The sequence below is a fragment of the Aphelocoma coerulescens genome, chromosome 12 (genome assembly GCF_041296385.1).
Source record: "Aphelocoma coerulescens isolate FSJ_1873_10779 chromosome 12, UR_Acoe_1.0, whole genome shotgun sequence".
Lineage (NCBI taxonomy): Eukaryota > Metazoa > Chordata > Aves > Passeriformes > Corvidae > Aphelocoma > Aphelocoma coerulescens.
Window position 1 is genome coordinate 13,944,368 of NC_091026.1, and position 19,843 is coordinate 13,964,210.

The window sequence follows — 19,843 nt, forward strand, 5'->3', positions numbered from 1 at the left end:
TTTTCCAAAGCACCGGTGAGATAAAGTAACAGCCTGAATAATTATGGCTGTCTCGAAAAGACATGATGATGATGATGATGGTCTTCTAATGTGCTCTGCAGACACCATATAAAACCAATATCTTACAGATTTCACACTTAAGTGATATGTGCCAGATTCCATTTTAGGGTATATGTCACCATGGGCTGCCCAAACGCTGCTGTGACTTAAGAGCACAGGAAGGAGTGTTCAGAGCCGGCTGCTGCCTTTGCCACACTGGACAGGGAGGGGTGTAGAAACACCTGCCTTGCTTCCAAAGCATCCTTGGTGGCAGCAAGGGAAGACGCTCCCATAGGAGGCAACGGGAGCTGTGGGAGCTGCAGGCAGTGAGGTGGAGGAACAGGTGATGCCCTTACATTGCCCTGGGGAAAATTCATCCTGGGAACAGCTGCACCCTAAAGCCTGCAAGCTGCACTCTGGGTTGACCTTCCCTAAATGAATGGTTCATGCTGGAGGAAAGAACTTTTATCCCAGCTAGGGTATCTTTTGGGGTTTTTTATTTAACTCAGTGTTTGAATGTGCACCACAGGTACTGTGGGAGTGAATCTCCTGCAGCACTCACTCCGACTCCATCCATCACAGCAGGTCTTTGCTGCCAGCTCTCTGCAGCAGCTGGTTTTCCCTCACAGCAGCTGCTCTGGTGTTTGTGTGCATTTCACTGCCAAAGGGAAGTGCTGGCAGGACGGAAGGGGCTCTGCCTGTCCTGGCTGGGCAAGGCTCTGGGGCAGGAGAGGGGCTGCTGCCTGAGCCCTCCTCCAGCACTGACTGGTTACTACCTAAAACTAATCTGGAGAGAAGGGGTACAAGTGAATAAGATCCACATTAGGAACATTAGGTCCTTTTCATGACTGGTTTGTTGGGTTTTTTTTGCTTTGTTTAGTTTTTTGAGGGATTTTTTGGTGGGTTTGTTTGTTTGTTTTTTCCTAACGCTGGACTTTCCTATTTGGAAAACTAAAGCTGGTTTGGAATAGTTTAAGCCATTTAGTGTAATATACTGAAAAAGACAGATATAGAACAAAAATGAGAAAACTTGTTGTAAATGTTCTCTGTTAGCCACAGAAACAGTGCCTTCTGATGGAGTACCTCAGGCTGGACACTATGGCTGCTTATTGTCAACCTATTCATTCCTCTTAAATTAATGGTAGAAACATAGACTGAATGTTAATAGAAGTTGAGGCCAGGGTTCACGATGTGTCATTACGTAGAAGCTGGCAATCTCCCAGAAACTCTCCCGGGAGCTATTTTACTGGTGCATATTAGTGAAAAGGACAGCTGGATTGAGAAGACTGTTGGAACAGAGATGCCATTAAGAACTTAGTCGGGCAAAAGTTGATTTTCACCTAAAAAGGAAATATAATGGTAAAGCCAGTATTTGTCAAGATTCGATGAGTGATTTTGGGGACTGCAGTGTTTTCTGTGATGTAATTACACTGTAAGGTCCCAATCTGGTGGCTGTCTCTGGTCAGGTTAGGATCAACAAGGGGTTTTGAAAAGCTGAGGGTGACACGTTTCAACAACAGATAATTTTATCTTCCTGGCTTTATTTTTTAAATTCATCCTCTGCTTAGAACACTTCTGTTTTTTGTAAATGTTAAACCTGAGCCAAAGCAACAAGTGAAAAGCATTTTTGTAGTAGGTTTCTTTTGAAATGATGAGTACTTTTCAGCAGTGCCTCTGGATAGGCTTTATTGATATCAGCCCTCCCTCCCTTTATTCCCTTTCTGTATTGCTCTGTGCTCTCTGTGGGTGTTTTATTAACTTGCATCCTGCAAAAATTCAATAAAAATATACAATTTTTTTCCTGTCTTTCCCTCTATTTTCTTTTTTTTTCATTCTGGCTTTCAGAGACAGAGCTCTGGGGAGGGCTTCTTTGGTTAGTTACAAGGAACAGATGGGAATCAAGAAAAGGTACTTTCTGTTCCTGTACCCATCCAAATTGGAGGTAATTAAGTTACAGTGAGGCATCATTTACGTTAGCAGTTTCTTTGGTGAGATCAAGCCTATTAAGGGTACGTGTGAGAAGTAATAGGATTCAACTCTGTGGTGCTTTGAGAAATAACTGGAACTGTTTTTTTTCTAAATGTGTTTGCAGGCACCAGGGTGTGTAGTGGGACAGTTGAGTCTTGCACAGCTTTTTATTTCCATTGCTCTCTTCAAGTTCTGAGCAATCCTTGCAGCTGCTCTGATGAGACAGGTGAACTTAAAAAGGAAGGGAGTGAAATGGAGCGTGCAGCTCCTGGTGGTAGGAAGAAGACAGAGAAGCAAGATGGGAATTTTAGATTTCCTGACGTAAATGTCATGGCTTATTACTGTCACTGTCATTCAGTGTTCATGTTTGAGCCTCTGGGCAGGTTCAGCAGCTCAGGAACATTGATGCTTCAGCAGGGTCTTATTCAAGCCCTCAAACAACCCATGATCTCTGGTTTAAAAACCACAAAAGGTTTCCTGAGCTCATCACGTCTGTTTTTGCAGGTTTTCTTCTTGCCTCACTACTCCTGCAGCCTGAGGTCTGTCCCCCAGTTTCAGCTCAGCTAATGCTCCCAAGCTGCTGCCCAGTTTCAACTCCAGATCCTGTGGGAGATTTCACCTGTAGTATGGTGGTAAGGTCACAGGCACAGAGTGGCAAGCTGGCTGCTTGTCTTCCTGGCTTTTGCCCATTTTGGATTTTGGCAAGGGTGGCTGTAACCAGCACCAAGCCAAATTCAGGTCCTCTTCCTTCCTTTTCTTTCAATGAAGTCTCATGAAGCCCCCAAAGCCTCCATCTGCATCCAACAAAAACTTTCTTGCACAGTTTCTTCATCTTGTTTGCTCAGATTTATTTTCTCAGAGCTTTGTTCATGCTGTGCTTTGTCCTTGGAGTAGCACAGATGGAACTATGGTTTACATCAACATTATATGAGCTTGTGCTAATATGTTTAATTCTATGAAACACCAGACTCATTTCTTCTTTCATCTTTGCTCTCTGGAAGAAATGGCGTTTCTTTTCTTTCTCATGGGAAGGTTGATCACCTTTCTGGTGTGTTAGTGCCAGCTCTGGAAGATGGCCTTGGAGAAGAAAGCATGAAGCAAGGTGTTACAGAGAAGGGGAGGTTAGCCCAGGGGGCTGCATCTGTTCAAGTTTGAGATGTTTTGTACTGTGTTTGTCTTACATTGTTCAGTTTAAGCTTTTTGAGGCAGCAGCTGCTTACTAGTGAGGTTTGGAAGAATGGAGCCTCTCTTCCTTTTGCTGCATTGGAGCACTACATCACTATAAATATCCCTCCTGTGAAGGTCCATCATTATACAGCTATTGCCCTGTAAATGAAAAAAAAGGATAGTGGAAAAGGGAGACCCTTCTCCAGGGAAACTTGTCCTGGATGTGATCTCTTCAAGGCACCCGTCCCCTGTCCAGGCACCCATTACTGAAATCTATGTCTTCCTCCCAACGACACAAAGTACTCTCACTGAGCTACCACATTGATTCATAATATCTCTTCAAACTGTAATTTCCATTGGGATTTATACTTTTAAAAATTATATTTAGGAAAAAATCTATTTTTATGTCTATCTCTAGTCTTCATGGGGCTTTACTGAACTAGTGTAGGAACAGAAGAAATTTAATTTACGATGCCTTCATATAAATTAATCTCCTGTTTTTTCCTTATATTGTAAGTTATCACCTCATTTATTATATGCAGCTCAGGGTGAGCAGTTTTTAAAAGGCCTCTGACAGTTATGAAATGAATGGTGTGAGATGTCAGGTACATTTATTAAAAATGCAGAAAATTATAAAAAACAGAGGATGTAGATATACATTGTCTCAAGTCACTTGCCACCAGCAGGCACTTTCAATACCACAATTTATCCTCCCACTCAGTGAGTTCTGCATAATGATTTCATTGATATTGTTGTGCTCTATGCTCAGTATAAATAATTTTGGAATTTTAGTTATAAAATTCAACAGGTCATTAGGCAAGTCTGTCTAGAGTTTATTGTGTGAGACACCCCTGAAAAAGCCCCAAACTACTTTGCCAGCATAGCTAAACTTAGTACCATTTTCGCTTTTGTGTGGTGGTAAATTATTCACCTCACAAATGCTAAAACTCAAAATGTTTATGGAAAAAGCTTGTTTTAGTAATTACACATATTCCACTTTTTTGTGAGCTGCCTGCAACATTAGTCTTAAGGTCCTGGTGTTACCTAGTGTTGGATATTTATCATACATTTTTGCCACTGGCAGGTTGATAGGTACAGTGTGAGCTTCACACAAAATTCATGGCAGCTTCATAGTTTTTTGAGGAACAAAACTGGTGTGCAGAAAGTCTGTATATGAGTGGGGGGGGATATATATTAAAAAACCACCGTGTATGTGACTGTGTAATAGAGAATAGTTCATTATGGAATACAAAGGTTGAAAACATACATTAAAAATTTTGCCAAAGGTAATTGAAGGTTAGGAAGTTTAATTAAAGAATCCAGCAATAACTGTAGCATCTGTGGATATGAAAGTTTAAGGAGAACATGCACGTCACTCTGTCTTTCAGTTTAAAAGCTGCAGACATTATAAGATAGTTTATATTTAGATTTAAAGCCTTTCTTTGCATCTGCCACTTTTTGGCAGTGTGACAGCATCACTGACACAAGCAGTTTTGAAGATCAGCTTTCCTTCCTCAGCCCCATGGCTGGGCAGTGCTGTAGCTGTAGTGGCATCAGTGCTTCTGTGCTGCTCCTGGTGGTGGCTCAAAGGTTATCTAAATCCAACTGCTTTTTGTTCCATCTTCCTGTATTCTGTTTGTTCCAACAAGTTAAGATATGCCTTATCAGAGATTGTTCTTGGGGAAAGTTTCTTTCAGATTTTTTTACTTCTCTGTCCCAGGCTGTTTATGCCTCTCCCCTGCCTTGCACACCCTCCCTGTGTTGAGCTTGCAGATTAGGTAATGCTTGGACCTGTTTGGGTCTCAGCAAGCTCTTCAGGATCCTGCTCTTGGTATTCAGTCTCATTTTTCAAGCAGTAATTGGAATTTTCTGCAAGCACGAGTGTCTCATGTTAAACAGAGTAATGATAGAGAATAATAAAATGAAAAGCCCTTTTTCCCCAGGGCAGGAAATCTTTGTTCAAAGCAGCACTGTGAACTCTTAACTACAGGCTCTCCTTCTCCATCGCTTTGATTTTGGTACGTCATCATTTTAGAGTAAGACAGTATAATTTCAGTAACTTTTCCCCCTAATATAATGATTTAACAACCTGGTTGCTTTCTTTGCCATGGGAAGACCCCTGAAAGATGCTACTGATTTTTATCAAGGCTTTCAGGGATTTTTGTACCTTTACCTCTGCAGCCTCATGCTAAATCAATCAGCAAGGGATATGTCATTCAGATAATTATTTTCAGCCTTCTGTCTAAATGCAGTCTTTAGGTTTCATCCTACAGATTTCACTTGACTTCTGCTTCCCGGGAGGGGACTGGAGGTGAGAGGAGAAGGTAAAAGGAGGCTGATTTTTCAGCCAGTCTGGATCTGCAGTATGTGCCTTGCCTCCTGTCACTACTTACGTGGCATAAGCACCTTCTCCAGTGCCTTCCTGGACTTACTGATACAGCTCCTTTTAAATGGCAGTGATGATGAAATCTTACGGCATCAAGTAATGGCTTCAGGTTTTCTGGTCCCAGATAACAGAGAGGAGCCCCAGGATTGAGATTTCTGAAGGATGCATTCACTTCTGTAGTGAATTTCACTGATATTTGTTTGTTTAAAACAATTTTTTCCTGTTTGAAAATCCAGCCTGATACTGAAGTTCATTACTTTGTAGCTGAGCAAGGGCACCTCTTCCTTGTTCTTTCTCTGTGCGGAAGAAAGGAACTGGTTTTATTTACTGGTGGTGACATTTCAGTGTTTCTTGAGATCTGGCTCATGATGGAGCAGTTCAAGTAGGACAGAGACTTGGAGGCAGAGATTCAGACTGCAGAGTTGCTCAGCTAAATGCTGGAATGGTTGGGCAGGTCGCAGCTGCCGGTCCATGGAAAGGGAAGTATCTCCATTTATCCAGAGCCTGTAAAATTTGCAGAGGCTCTTATCTGCTGTGGTCCTTGAAGTCTGTAGGCTGCCCCTCCAGAGCTGTGCAAGCAAAGGCTGGGACCTCTGTTTTTATTTGTAGAGGAAATACTAATTCATTCCATCAGTCCCTATTAACTGGTTGGATTTTGCCCTAAGAGAAACATGGAATTTTCTCCCATATTAAGATGATGGGATAGGATGTCTCCATGAAGTGACCAAGCTAATTGCAGAAATGAGGGGATTTGATTGCTTTGCAATCATGATTACCATTTTCATTCAAAAATGAAAAGTCAAGAGACATTGAGTACAGACAAAGATTTGTCTGAGGTTAATTCTGTTAAAAAAAGAATCAAGAACAACAAATAATAAAAAAGGTTGATATTTCTACCTCTTTCCCAACTTACGAATGGTGAAAATCACTTTACTCAAAAATTGCTAATGTCTGTTAAACTATATCTGTGTAAAGGTGTATGTGTTACACACCAGTTTATATCAGAGTAGCTGATCCATTAATTAAAAAGTTATGTAAAATCAAGGAAATGCTAGTGTTTTTAATAACAGATGTTTTAAGCAAAAGACTGTGGGAGAAAAACAAATATATTTGATCTTTTTTTTTTAAGTGGAAGTTTTTATAAAAGCTTTAATTAGGTTTTGGCAGAATACATTAATGTTTTTCATTAATGAAGACTGCTCATTTCTTTGTACAGTAAAAGGAAGAAAAAAGTAATCTTGGATTATATATCAGGAGCAGACAGAGTATTAAAAAACTATTAAAGTTACTGCAGTCATTGACAGAATGATTTTGCATGAGAAAAGAATCTAGGAAGCATCAGGTAATTTCAGACAAGGATGGATGATAACGTCTCTGGCCTGAAGTGTGGGTTAAAATGTGTGTGAGACCCCACGTGTTGCTGAGCTCCCTGACCCCAGCTCTCCTTTCAGCCTTGGGAGCCAGTGGCCCTTTTGTCCCTGATTTCAGCAGAGAAAAGGTCAAGTCCACAGAGACCTGGCTGCAACCCAAGCACCCCCTGCTCTTGCTGCCATGCATTTGGCTGATCTGGGGTGAATCCAGTCCTCCTGCCCCAGGGTGGGCCTTCAGCTGTTGGACCCAAGCCCATGGTTTCCTGGAGGCAGGACACTGATTTCAATTCCTGAAGATGCCAAACCTTATCAGTTATCATTCTTTCTGTGTTGCCCCTCCATCAAATATTCCAGCTCCATGTTGGGATATCTGATGTTTACCTTTGCCTGCATGTTGTCCCACCATCTCAGTGGACACGTGTATTATTTATTAACACAGGTGTGGGCTCTTAACTTGGTTTCTGAAAACCGAATTATTTATCAGCCTTAAAAGGCCAACTCAAATTCATTCGAAATTTTATTTGATTAAAGCCACCATGCTTACTGTTGGAAAAAATGAAATACAAATAGCAGTAAATTCCTCTGTTTCAGATGGGTAAATGTCACACACAGAATTACAGGATTTCTGTTTTTAACTAGGTTTAAGGGAAACAGAGTCTTTATTTAGTGTCATGTTTTTATTTAAAAGCATTTATTTAAAGTTCTAAAAAACAAAGAATTCAATAAAGTAAGACAGGTGTAACTGCAAATGATTAATGATATAATTCTCAGTACTTTATAAAGTGTCTAACGCTGAAGAGATTTATACAGTGCAGAATGGCAATTGTGCTTTTATGGAAGGAATAGGTAATCAATATCTGCAAGCTTGGAAAAAGTGTTCTATTTCCTCCTCTAATGATATAGGGTTTTTTTGCAAAGCAAGGATGTCTGGAGCGTAAGACACTTGGAAGAAGAATTAATTTGAAATCTGTAGTGGAAGATCAGTTTCAATTAAAACTGCACTTGAATGTCCATGGAAAAACAGGCAGTTGGGCCTGAACCTTTCTGATGGCTGCCTGGGAATTCGTGAATCCCACTGCACTATTCTTGATTACATTTTATAGTTTGTTGAGTCTTTTTTTTTTTTTTTTTTTCTGGGTAGGGGATATAATTTATTTAGTTTGGTTTCAAACTCAAAAGTTTTCCTCCCCCTTCCTGGCCCACCTTCCCCTTTCTGTGCTCATTGTCAAAGCTGAGGCGGCCCCAAATCTGCGCTGCTGGGAATGGAGATGTTGGGGTCATGGCCTCTGTATCTGTCTAGAGCTGCTGCCATAATGGCATAGGTCATATTGCATGTAGTCATTTACATATCAAAAACTTGTGAAAGAAATGAATGGCAAGCCTAGCTGTTTAAAAAATCCTGGGCTGTTTTTAACTAGCAGGTCTTGAACCTCTAAATCAAAGCTTAAGCCTTATGACTGTAATTTGTGATGTCAGGACTTGGAGTCACAACACCAGCGCTAAGTTGAGGTTTTGAATTGCTGAGAGAGTTTCATTGCGTTAGACTATTTTTTTTTTTCTTTTTCTTTAATAATTCAGCATGAGTATGGAAACATTTTATGCATGGAAACTTATACGCACATGAAGAAAGCAGATACTGCTAGGCTTTATTTTGTTAGATTATAGATTTACAAGCAAGTGAAGTGACTGTGTTTATAGAAAGAGCGTTATTACTATTAAATTAATTCAAGCAAGTTAAATTAATTTAAGAAAAAAAAAGCAGACTTTTTTTAAAAAAGTAAACAAAGCCTTCAAAGGTCTGTGTAAAACTACATTTCAACAAGAGTCAGTTCAGGGACCTAAGTCAGGTTTTAATTCAATATGGAGGTTTGTTTGTTTACCCTTATGGCTTATTTTACTCATTTTGACAAGGTGGTTTTCACTGCAAACAGGTTGAGAGCTGGCTATACATAAATAAATAAATAAATAAGACAAGATGCATGGAAGAAACTACAGTCCCTGTTAAAATAAATCTGCCTACTTTTAAAAAAAGGAAAAATTCCTCATTGGCAGCAGAATACTTAAAAAACAAAAAAAATTGGAGTGCACAGCTCCTTTTGAATGCACAGCTGAAACCACTGTGATAGCCTCTGTGGGCAAAGTGCTTTTGAAAAGCTCACCCCTTGTTTATAATAAAGACAAAAAACAAGAGCGTGCAGGTTTGATTATGTGTAGTGCTAAATATTTAAAGCAAATTCCTAAATTTCTTGGGGTAGATGCAAGATTATATGTAAAGTAAATATGAATTTCCAATTAAATCACTACAAAGCAATTACTAACAGCATCCTGATTGGAGAAAAATAGCTGTGTTTGAGTGGAAGACATTTGGTTTCCTTGTGTATGGGGTTTTAATAGTTCTGTTCTCCTTGGTTGTGGTACATTGGGAAATAACTGAAAGCAGCTCTTGCTGACAATATAAGTTGAACCCTGAGATAAACAAAGCTGATTTTTAACCTGGGCAGATGATGTAAATGATTTTTAGAGGATATTGCAATTTTGCCTAATTGTACTTGAAAGTAAAATTTTCTTATTTCAGTACCAGACAGCATTTGTGTGTGATCAGTATAGCTAAATCTTGCTATTGATTAAGTGTCCTGCATCAGCTCAAGAGAAGAGAGCACGAATGCACTTTGCAACTAGACAGATTAAAACCCAGGGGCCAAAGAAACTGGCCTTCCCAGCTGCTGGGTTTGGATGGCACTAATAGAAGATATATATGCTTCTCAGATGCAAGGGTAATAAATGCATATTGGTGCATCATTTCCTGCTGTCTTCCTACTGAATAGACCTACTGACTGTGTAGTTCAGAGGTGTGACATCAGGGCTCTCAGGAGAGCAGAGTTCAGCTCTGGGTTGTAACTTGGTTTTGGTAGTTGAACCTGGGCAAATTGCTTCCCTTCTCAGCTATCAATTTCCCTGTCGTTACATGAGAATAATGTAGCTGATTTCTGCTGTAAAGCACTTCAGGAACTGTGGGCAACAAGTGCTTTACAAGAAATCTGTGCTGTTATTTCAGGATCTTAAACCACTGTTTGCACTCATAGGAAGAACTCAGTCTCTGTTAGTAGAACTTAAGGGTTGGAGAGGGAGGTCATAAGAAAAATTTGAAATTCATTTTTGGTCTTTCTAAGTGTGGTGCTGAGGGTCCCTGGTGTTCTAGTGCATCTAGGGCTGGTATGTGGTATGGATGACAAGGTCTTTGTCTCAGACCTTTTATTTTTCCACATTATTTTAATTGTTCACCAAAACCAGAAAACTCATGTAAGAATAGCAACAAAATAAATTTACAGTGTATTCCTGACAGGTCATTGTGCTGTTTACTTCTTCCAGAGTAATTTTTTTTCCATTGTTGTCTTCTTCAAATTTACTAACATACATTTAGTTTAATTCTTTCTTTTAATCTTTTCTGGCTTCAAAGCTCCAAAAGAAATGAGTTCATTAATAACGATCATATTATCTAAGCATAGTATTGCAAGAACACAAGTTAATGTGTGGCTGTTAATATAACTTGTCCATAGTGAAAAGATAAACTATACAGTAACACATTAAGGCTGGAGCTTTAGGGAAGTTCCTGCAGCAACATGGTAATTGATAACATATGCATAAGAGGAGCTTGGGAACTGCAGAGGATTTTATAGAATAGTAGTTTTTTAAAAAGGCCATTGTTCATTACTGCTAGAGGCAAAGTTGGAACACGGCACAAAGCCAAAGGATTTCATTCTCCTCATAAGTTTACAAGTCTTAACCTCTTTCAAATGTGGGAATTGTAACTGTGGTGGAGTTACCTGGGGAGCTTAAGTGCTTTAGCCTCACACTTTATCCAACACTGTTGAGCCACTGGGATGTTGACATTGGTGTTTTTTAACAGGTACCTATGGTCCTGAGCATTGGGTGACTTCCAGCGAGAAGTGTGGGGGGTCTCACCAGTCTCCCATAGACATCACAGACCACCTGGCCCATGTTGGAGATGAGTATCAAGAGCTGCAGCTGGATGGTTTTGACAATGAATCTTCAAACAAGACTTGGATGAAAAACACAGGAAAAACAGGTATGTTCTCTTCTGCTTGTCTCTATAGCCTGCCTTCAGTCAATTAAAAATTCAAGCCATGTTTCACCCTCCTCCTATTTCATTGTTCTGTTGCTTGGGTTTTGTGGCATTTTTTTAAAATGTAATTTTTCAGTAGGAGCCAGCTGCCTCTGCATTCTGTGCAGAGCTAGTTCTGCAGATTGAGTTTAAGGGGCTTCTTTTTAAGGGCTGCTCTTTTTTTTTTTTGGTGGTGGTGGTTTTTTTTTGTTCTCAGTCTAGACTAATTCTCTCAGTAGTCAGTTATTCCTCAGAATAAAAGGCAGTGTAAGAGTTTCAAGGTGTAACCTTGAATTATCAGCTTTGGGAGGCTGTAACACCTAATCCAAAAGAATGCTGAGATGCAGGGCTCAGGGGGAAGGAAAGGGGAAGTCTTAGAAATTGGAAGTTTTAGAGAAGAAAGAGCAATAACTGCTCAGAGTAGTGGGGGCTTATTAATGTGTTTCTGATATGATTATAGCACAGTGTTCTTCACTGAACTGAATCCTTTTCTGCTCTGTCTGTTCTGGCTTTTAGAGAAAAAAGAGCAGGCATGAGTACTGCTTATTTTTACCAAAACAGTTCAACTAAAGGTCAAGGTTGATTTATATGCAAAGCCACGTGCATTTGATTACTCTTTAATTCTAAAAACGTAAAAAGCAGAAATTATAAGGCCACTCTCTTCATTTGACAAGGTCAAGTATTTTTAGGGAATTGGATTAAACCACTAATTAATTCAATTTTATTTATTGGAAGTATATTTTTATCTTTATTAACATCTGACATGCATCTCTACAGTGCTCTCTGTACCATGTCCCCTGTTAAGAGGTCTGTTAGCAGCACCCAGGGCATGTACCTGCTCTGGAGTTGGTGGCACAGCTGTGCACACAGTGTGACCACAGATACACCCATCAACTCCAGGGCACTTCAGATCTGAGCCATGGCCTGGAGTCCAGCAAGCGCCTCAGATCCAGCTCCAGCAGTTCAGGATCTTAGCAGGAGCTATTGCCCCTCAGATTAAATGGAGTGGCAGACTGTGAGCCTGTTTTCTTTCACTGCAAAGCAAATCCAGTTAACATAAACCACCACCAAGCATAGCTGGGGGTTTTGCTGCATTACTGGGGTTTTTTTTCCCAGCTGCCTTGAGAAGTGCTCCTGTTTGCTTTGAAATCCTGACTTTGTTGTGCTTGGTAGCAGCATGAGGTTCAGGCAAGGTTGAATGCTATGGAAATTTGGTGCTTAATTAATCTACTTGTGTTTTGCACCCTGCCCTTTATGGTCAGAGAGGCTGTTTGTGGTAATCAGTAATAAATGTAATTAGAAAGACCATGAAAAAGTTATGGTGCTAATCTTCTAAGAAGGGTGTTAATGCTGTCCCATACATGTAAGAGTAACATTGCTGCACATATAATAGGAAACCATCTTAGAATCATAGAATCATTTAGGTTGTAAAAGACCTTTAAGAACATTGATTCCAGCCATTAGCCCAGCACTGCCAAGGCCACCACTAAACTGTGTCCCCATGTGCCACATCTACACATCTCTTAAATACCTACAGGGATGATGACTCCACCACTTTCCTGGGCAGCCTCTTCCACTGATTGGCAACCCTTTTGAAATTCTTTCTAATACTCAGTCTAAACTCCCCTGGCAACACTGGAGGCCATTTCTTTTTGTCCTGTCACTTGTTAGCTAGGAGAAGAGACTGACCTCCACCTAGCTACAACCTCCTCTCAGGGAATTGTAGAGAGCCAGCAGGTCCCCCCGAGCCTCCTTTTGCACAGGCTGAGCCCCGCCCAGCTCCCTCAGTGGTTCCTCATCAAACTGGTGCTCCAGACCTTTCCCTAGCTCCCATTCCCTTCTCTGGACACACTCCAGCCTCTCAATGTCCTTGTAGTGAAGGGCCCAAAACTGAACCCTGTGCCGAGTACAAGGGGACGGTCACTGCCCAGGTCCTGCTGGCCACACTATTACCAGAACCTTGTTCTGTTGAACTGAGAAGTGCCAGCAGATTTTCTGGTCTTGGCACAGTTGGCAATGAAAGCTGAACCTTCAGTCTTCTCTGCTGGGTGATTTTAGCACTGCTACTATATTTGATTTCCTCAGCCATTGGGGTATGGATTTTTGCTGACAAGTTATTGCTTCTCAGAGCAACAGTAACTGTCACTTTTCTTGGTAACTTACGGCCTTTTACTGGTAACGTGAAGACTCTTTTTGCCTTGCTGTCAGCCCTGATTTCTCCTGCTGAGCTCCTGACTCCTCCCTTGTTTTATCAAGTCCCATTCCTTTTCTTGGTTTTCTGACCTTTCGAAGAAACTTGCCTGGCATTAATTTTTAAGGTGGTAAGTGGTAGAGCAGCAAACCAAGTAGGATGTTTTGGCTTGTGGGTAGAAGATAGAGGTCGGCTGTGCCATAAATCGTGATGCATTTTGGCAGCAGAGTCTTGGAGCAGATGGCCACACAAGACCTTCATATTGCAGACTTACAGAGACAGTAAACTAAATAACTGTTTAAGAAATGGTGATGGATATAGAGGGCATTTCTCAGCAATTAATGACTGGTTTAAAGAGACAGGGGTCCCTGGGAAAGCCAAAGGCCCTTAACCTTAATGCTCATTAACTGGCAGGGAATATGTTGCTTGGGTTACTGTTATTGCTGTAGGACCTAGTAATTTTTTAGGCTCTTTTTTTTAGAGAGGTAATTCTATTTAGATTTGTTCTGCTCTTTTTTGTGTCCCCCACCCCGTATCAGGTAAAGGGCAGACCACGTACAGAAAACAGTGTTTCATTTAGAAAATGTAAATGGACGTTTTAAGTCTCTGTCTTGACTAGAAATGCTTTTGTGCACAATTACATTGGCAAAGGCACTAATATGGGTTTAATTTCATCACTAGAGTAGTTGGCCATAGTATTAAGTGCTAGAGATCACTTGGAGGATATACACGCATTTCACTGTTGTACTTGCATTAATTGTGTTCATACCAAGAACTTCTAAAATCTCCTTCTGCTTAGAGAAACTTAAAATTTCTACCAGAAATGTGTTTTTGTTAAGTATCTTTCCTATGTGATGTGCATCACTCTGGCTGGTCCTGACCATCAGAGCCGCTCTGCTAGGGCAGGGGAAGAGCTGCATTGAGTCCAGGTTTATTCTTGCTCTCACAGGGGTGATGGGCATCCAACACCAGCCCTGAACCTGAAAATGACATCACACAATTGTAGTCCTGGTGCCTGCACACCACTTTGCTTGGGTTTGTAATCTCAATTATATAGTATTTTAAATTAGTGGCTTTGGGGGTTGATTCCTTGCACTCTACAGAAATCCTGGGATTAAAGCAGTGGCTCCCAAAGCCCTGTAAGGTGATGGTTGGATATTTCGGTCCTGAATACCAGGGGTCACAGAAAAAGGAGAGACACTCCTGGCAGTAAGGGCATGCTGCTGAGCTGGGAAGGTGATGGGAACGTGTCATACAGCTCAGCAGTGTAAGAAATACTGTAAAAGGAACAATTAGATGAATACTTCAGATTGTACATCCTCCTAATTATCCTTTTAATTATTCATCTAAAACAAGTGAAATGACCCCTGACAGAGCCATAAATTATTTGGGAACTATCAAATATTTATTAGATGCAACTGAATCACCACAGAGATTTTTAACAGATGCAATGTGAATCTGCTTTGCTGTATTCCTCATCTCCTACAATTTCATCTATGGAATTTGTAACTAATTGAATGAGATTTCTCACCATTTGAAATACTGCTGAGCTCATGGAAAACTTTTTAAGGGAGGTAGAGAGCAGTGGTGCTTTCAGTCACTTATGTCTCACAGATTTGGTGTAAGCAGACAGTGACTGCCAGCAGTACCCTGGCTGACACAGTCAGTATTCTATAGCCAGTTCTGCACCATCCATCCTCCTACATAAAGCACTTGGGTGCAAAGGGAGTGCCAAAAGAAGCAGAAATCATGGAAGAAAACAGCCCCATGATTTTGCTGGGGCAGTTTAGAAACATCTGAACATCTCCGACAATTTAGTATTTACATGGTTTTGCCACAAACTGTTGAAAATTGAGCTGTGTGGAAAAATTGCACCTGAGATGATGCTTCTGTAGCTCACTGTCAGTCCTCAGGGGAGGGCACAAAGCCTGGCCTGCAGCAGAACCTGCACTGAGTCACCAACAGAGAAATAACTTTCATTTCACATGTAGCTTTTTTTGTTTGTTTTTTCAGCAGTGAATAAAATCCTCCTTCTTACATAATAAAATTGATTTATATTAATGTTCCCGTTATGATGACACAGTTGGCTTAAGAACACAGAGAAATCCTTATGGGTTTTGCTATTTCCATTAAAAAAAAAAAATCCAAAACTAACCCCACAACTTCAGTCACAGGATTCTAGACACAGCAAGCACTGGTCTGCAATGACTTTTACAGAAACAAAATTTAAATTTTAGCACTGCTTTTAAGCAATGTTTTTGTGAGGGATGAGAAGAAAGAATTTTGTAGGGAGTAATTTTTAGGAATGGTGTGTATTAAAAACAGGAGATGCTGGAAAGGAAGGTGACCTTGTAGTGAGAGTAGCAGAAATGAATTTTTTGAAAGCTGGAATCAGTTCTTGGTTGGACCACAGGCCTCCCTGTAACATGTACCAGCTTCCACCACACAATTCTGCCCTCTGTTTGAACCTATGGCTTTTACTGTTACATAAAATACAAAGGCTTTTGGAAGTGGAAAGAGAATACAAAGAGGATCTTTCTGACCCTCATTGAATCACGTAATAATAATATCAGAGTTACTGTAATAAAACGCAGTTCTTATGGAGGATGTCTCATGAGTGGGTCTCAAAAATGTTGTGACCCTCCCTGTTTTACAGGGAGGAGGAGCAGGGGAGACTAAGGAAGACACCCAGCATGTCCAGCAGTAGAGGTGGGACAGGGCACAGGGGTCCCCCACCAACAAAAAAGAGGAAGTCCAAGAAACAGGAGACCCATTCTTTTCTTAATTTGTGATCTACAGACCTTGAGGGGTTTATAAGGGCAGGGACCATGGTCAGCCATTACTCTCTGGAACCACATTAAACAGGTTTTGATGTAGTTTCCATTTAAATTTTAATCAAAGTCCAACAAGGAGGGCAAAATGTCCTTGAGAAATTTGGACTTTGGGATTTTCTATAGTCTGTGTAACTTCATAATCACTTCCAGAATTAGCCAACATTACTTGCAGACCTCTTTTTTAACCAACCCCTGTAAAGAGGAAAATGATGACCCAACATTTTACTTGCATTAGAAGTATTCTGATATAATGAGCAAAAACTGTAACTGTTTCAGAAAAACTGTGCTAAGAGTTTCTTTCTCATTGTTCTGTGTGTGCAGTTGCTATCCTGTTGAAGGACGATTATTTTGTCAGTGGTGCCGGGTTACCAGGCAGATTTAAGGCAGAGAAAGTGGAGTTTCACTGGGGTCAAAGCAACGGATCAGCTGGCTCTGAACACAGCATCAACGGCAAGAGGTTCCCCGTTGAGGTGAGTGCAAAGACATGTGCTTGTGTTCTCAGAGAAAACAAAATCAGAATGTATTGCTGTAGTTGGAGGCCACTGTGAAATAGGGCAATTTTCCTCTCAGTGAACATAGCAGTTTGCAGGCCCTTCCGGCCCTCGCAGCACTTTATCCATCACCTCTCATGTGCTTCTGCAATATCAGCTCCGAGCTCTGCTTTGCTGGCCTTGCCAGTTCTCGTGTCCCATGGGTTAAGTTGCAAACAGCCACTTTTCTCGTTTCTCCCATAAGCTTTCCATGTGTGGGAGGATCTCCTTACAAATACATCCAGCAAGTGACCTCATTGTCCTCCAAAGCTTTCCTTTCCCATGACACTTACAAACAAATAGCAGCGGTTTGGGAGCCATCGTGCTGAGACTGCTGTCTGTCATCAGAATTGCTTCCTTGCACACACAAGGCCTGACCTCTGCCTGGATTCAGCTGCTATCCCTTGCCTGGCACTAACAGGACCTCTCCGTAGATCTGTGCAAACAGCTCTGCATTTGTATGTGCTGGAGCCAGCTGGGCCCGAGCCAGCCCCTGCCGACAGTGGCCCAGCTATCCCGGGAGCGAGGTACAGCCTCGCACACAGTGCCCTGGGAACACAGCCATGTTCAGAGCCAGAGCAGGCACCTGTGTGCAGCTGAGTGCAGTGATGAGCCCTGAGAGTGCCAGTGCTGTCAGGCAGCCAGGTGTGGTCGGATCTTGGCTTGTGACCGATAGCCCCAGGTCGCTCTGTCCTCACTGCAGTGTTTTCTGTGTCAACAGAGTTTGTTGATACTTTTCACTCGATAGTCAAGGTTTTGCATGGTGAGATAAACAAGATGTTATCTGGGATTACCTTTGCCTGTGAGTAAGCAAGATATGCAGTTCCCAAGTAGTGGTTCCTGAGCAGGTTGCAGGCAGCTGCTCTTGCTTTCTCAGAAAGCTCATGGGTGAGCAGAAATGGTGGTCTTGGGACTTGATTTATCCTCCAGCTTGCCATAATTCATCACATGTGGCTTTAGCCAAGGTACGTTTATCAGGAGGTGGGAATATGCTTCCAAACCTCAAAGGGAGGTTGTAATAGACTCTGGTGCATTATCAAAACTTCCAGTTCTCACCTGCCTGCTCAAAGTGCCTCATCACACAAGAATTAGAACCTGATTTTGGTCTCCAAATTGTGTACCTGTATGTTGGATTTTCTGAGAGGCAGAGATTTTATTTTTGTCTTTTTTTAATGAGCTTTTCCATTATCATCTTCTTGATGTAGCTGTGATTTCTCACAAGGGGCCACCCCTCAGCAGATGGAGCAAAGGCCCAAATATTGTCATGCTGCCCTGTCTGTCTCAGTTGGCAATACTGGTATTTGTAAACCTCAGGAAGGTACACTCAGGAAGTGTACAGAGCCAGTCAACTCCTCCTCTGAAATTCTGGGGAGTGGAGGGGGTGAAAAAGCATGTGCCTTCTTGTTTGCCTCAAAAATAGTATTTCCCCTTCAGAAACCCTTTCTTACGATCCCAAGACTGTTTGATGGTGGCTTGATGAATGGAAGCTGTGCCAGTTTGGCCAAATTTAGACACATATCCTCTGATAAAAGGCAGGTTACAATCAGTCCTCCCCCACCAGGTCTGGGAAAAAATTGAATTTTCCTCAAAGGAGAGTGAAAGAGATAAAACTATTTATTTAACAAATACACAGGGGGAAAAATACACTAATGTTAAATAAGGAAACCTCTCGTGGTACAGAGAAAACCTGGGAAAATTTCAGAGTCCTTCCATAGTCTCTCTCCCCCCCCTCCTTGGAGCTGGGACAGGGTGGTGGGCCCACCTCCAGGGCCAAGGCCTCGGTGGAAAGTCCTCCCAATGTGTTCTGATGTTGAAACCGTCCAGCAGAGAGAAAAGGAAAAAAACAAAGTCCCAGGAAAACAAAAGTCCAGCTCTCCAGAGGAAAAGGAGCTGAAAAACTGGCCAAAAGCTGGCTGGAAAGAAAAGCAAGCCGGGTGCTTCCCTCCACTCTCGCTCTCCTGCCCCAGCTGAATGCAGAGAGCCGTCTCTATCTCTGTGTGACCTTGAACAAGCTGCAAACTGCTTTGAAGAAGTTTTGCTCAGTTTTTCCTCCCCTCTCTCAGGCTCAGTTTAGAGGCATAGAAAGGCACAAAATTAATTCCTGGGCATAGGGCAGCGATATGGGATACACATCATAAAGTCACCCCAAGATAGAAGCTCTTGTACTTTGGAAATAAGCAAGTTCATAAGAAATCATTTTCCTGTGGTTTAAATATTCTTCATTTCAGTTGTTTAGAATATAAACTTGAAAATTGTGGGGGGACTGCCTTGACCACCTTTAGGAATTTATGTTGCTTGTTTATGAATGCTGAGCAAAATAAATTGCTGGATCAGATAGGTTTAGTGCTAATCCTAATAATTTCCAAGTGATTTGTGTTTGTTGCAATGACATGGACCTCTGGCCTTCCATGGTAGAATGACATTAGCAGAATTCCCACAACCATTCCTTTACTTTTTTCTTGTAAAGAAAGAACAGTTTCCAAATCAAGCCTTTCCCTATTGTGATGGTATCTATCTCCTACACAAGAATTCTGACTTTCAATCATGCGCTGCAAAGGATATCTATGGGTGGATTTTGGAGGGTCCAATAGGTCTAAGGTGATAATATTGATAGATCCAAAAACCAGTCTAAATAGTTGGGATTAGACTTCTCAAACAGTAACTCCATGTGTATTCTCAGTGGGGTTTTTAATTTGTAATGCTAATTGTAGTGCAGCTTGCAACTGTCTGATGCAACCCCAACTGCCTGATGCTGGGAGGTCTGTGCCAAAAACACTCCACTTCATTTGAGAAGTAGCATTTCTAGGGAGGGTGTAGAAAGGATAAACCAAAATTCTATCCTACAGAAAGCAAAGCCTAAATAATTCTGATTATTCTGAGCCCGTGGACACAGGAGAAGCTTACAGGAGTGTGTAGGTATTGGCATTCCAGGTCTGCAGCAGTTACAATGGAAATGCAGCTGAAAGGAAATGTTTTCTAAGTCTAATTTTGCAACCAGATGTGGACTATGCAAAACCCATTAGTTCCAAAGCACATCCCAAGGGAACACAGACAGATCAGCTTTCATCCATAGAATGAGGTATGTGCACATTAAGTTTAGAAGTTTTTTCCTCTGGGAAACAAAGTGCTTGCTGGTAGTCTGTTTTTCTTGAAGAGGATACAGAAACTAATTAGAAATGTCAGATATAATACAGAGCATTATTGTTTGACCATGTTGTTTGGTTTTTATTATTAC

At 41.3% G+C, this 19,843-nt stretch overlaps 1 protein-coding gene across 3 annotated transcripts in view; it reads left to right on the top strand.

The window, feature by feature from the left end:
- Positions 1 to 19,843, top strand: part of PTPRG (protein tyrosine phosphatase receptor type G) — a 402,469-nt gene that overhangs the window by 202,719 nt on the left and 179,907 nt on the right. For all 3 annotated transcript variants that reach the window (XM_069028207.1, XM_069028208.1, XM_069028209.1), the window contains 2 exons: positions 10,838 to 11,017; positions 16,400 to 16,548. In XM_069028207.1, coding sequence (XP_068884308.1) covers positions 10,838 to 11,017; positions 16,400 to 16,548 — 329 coding nt within the window. The remainder of the gene's footprint in view (positions 1 to 10,837; positions 11,018 to 16,399; positions 16,549 to 19,843) is intronic.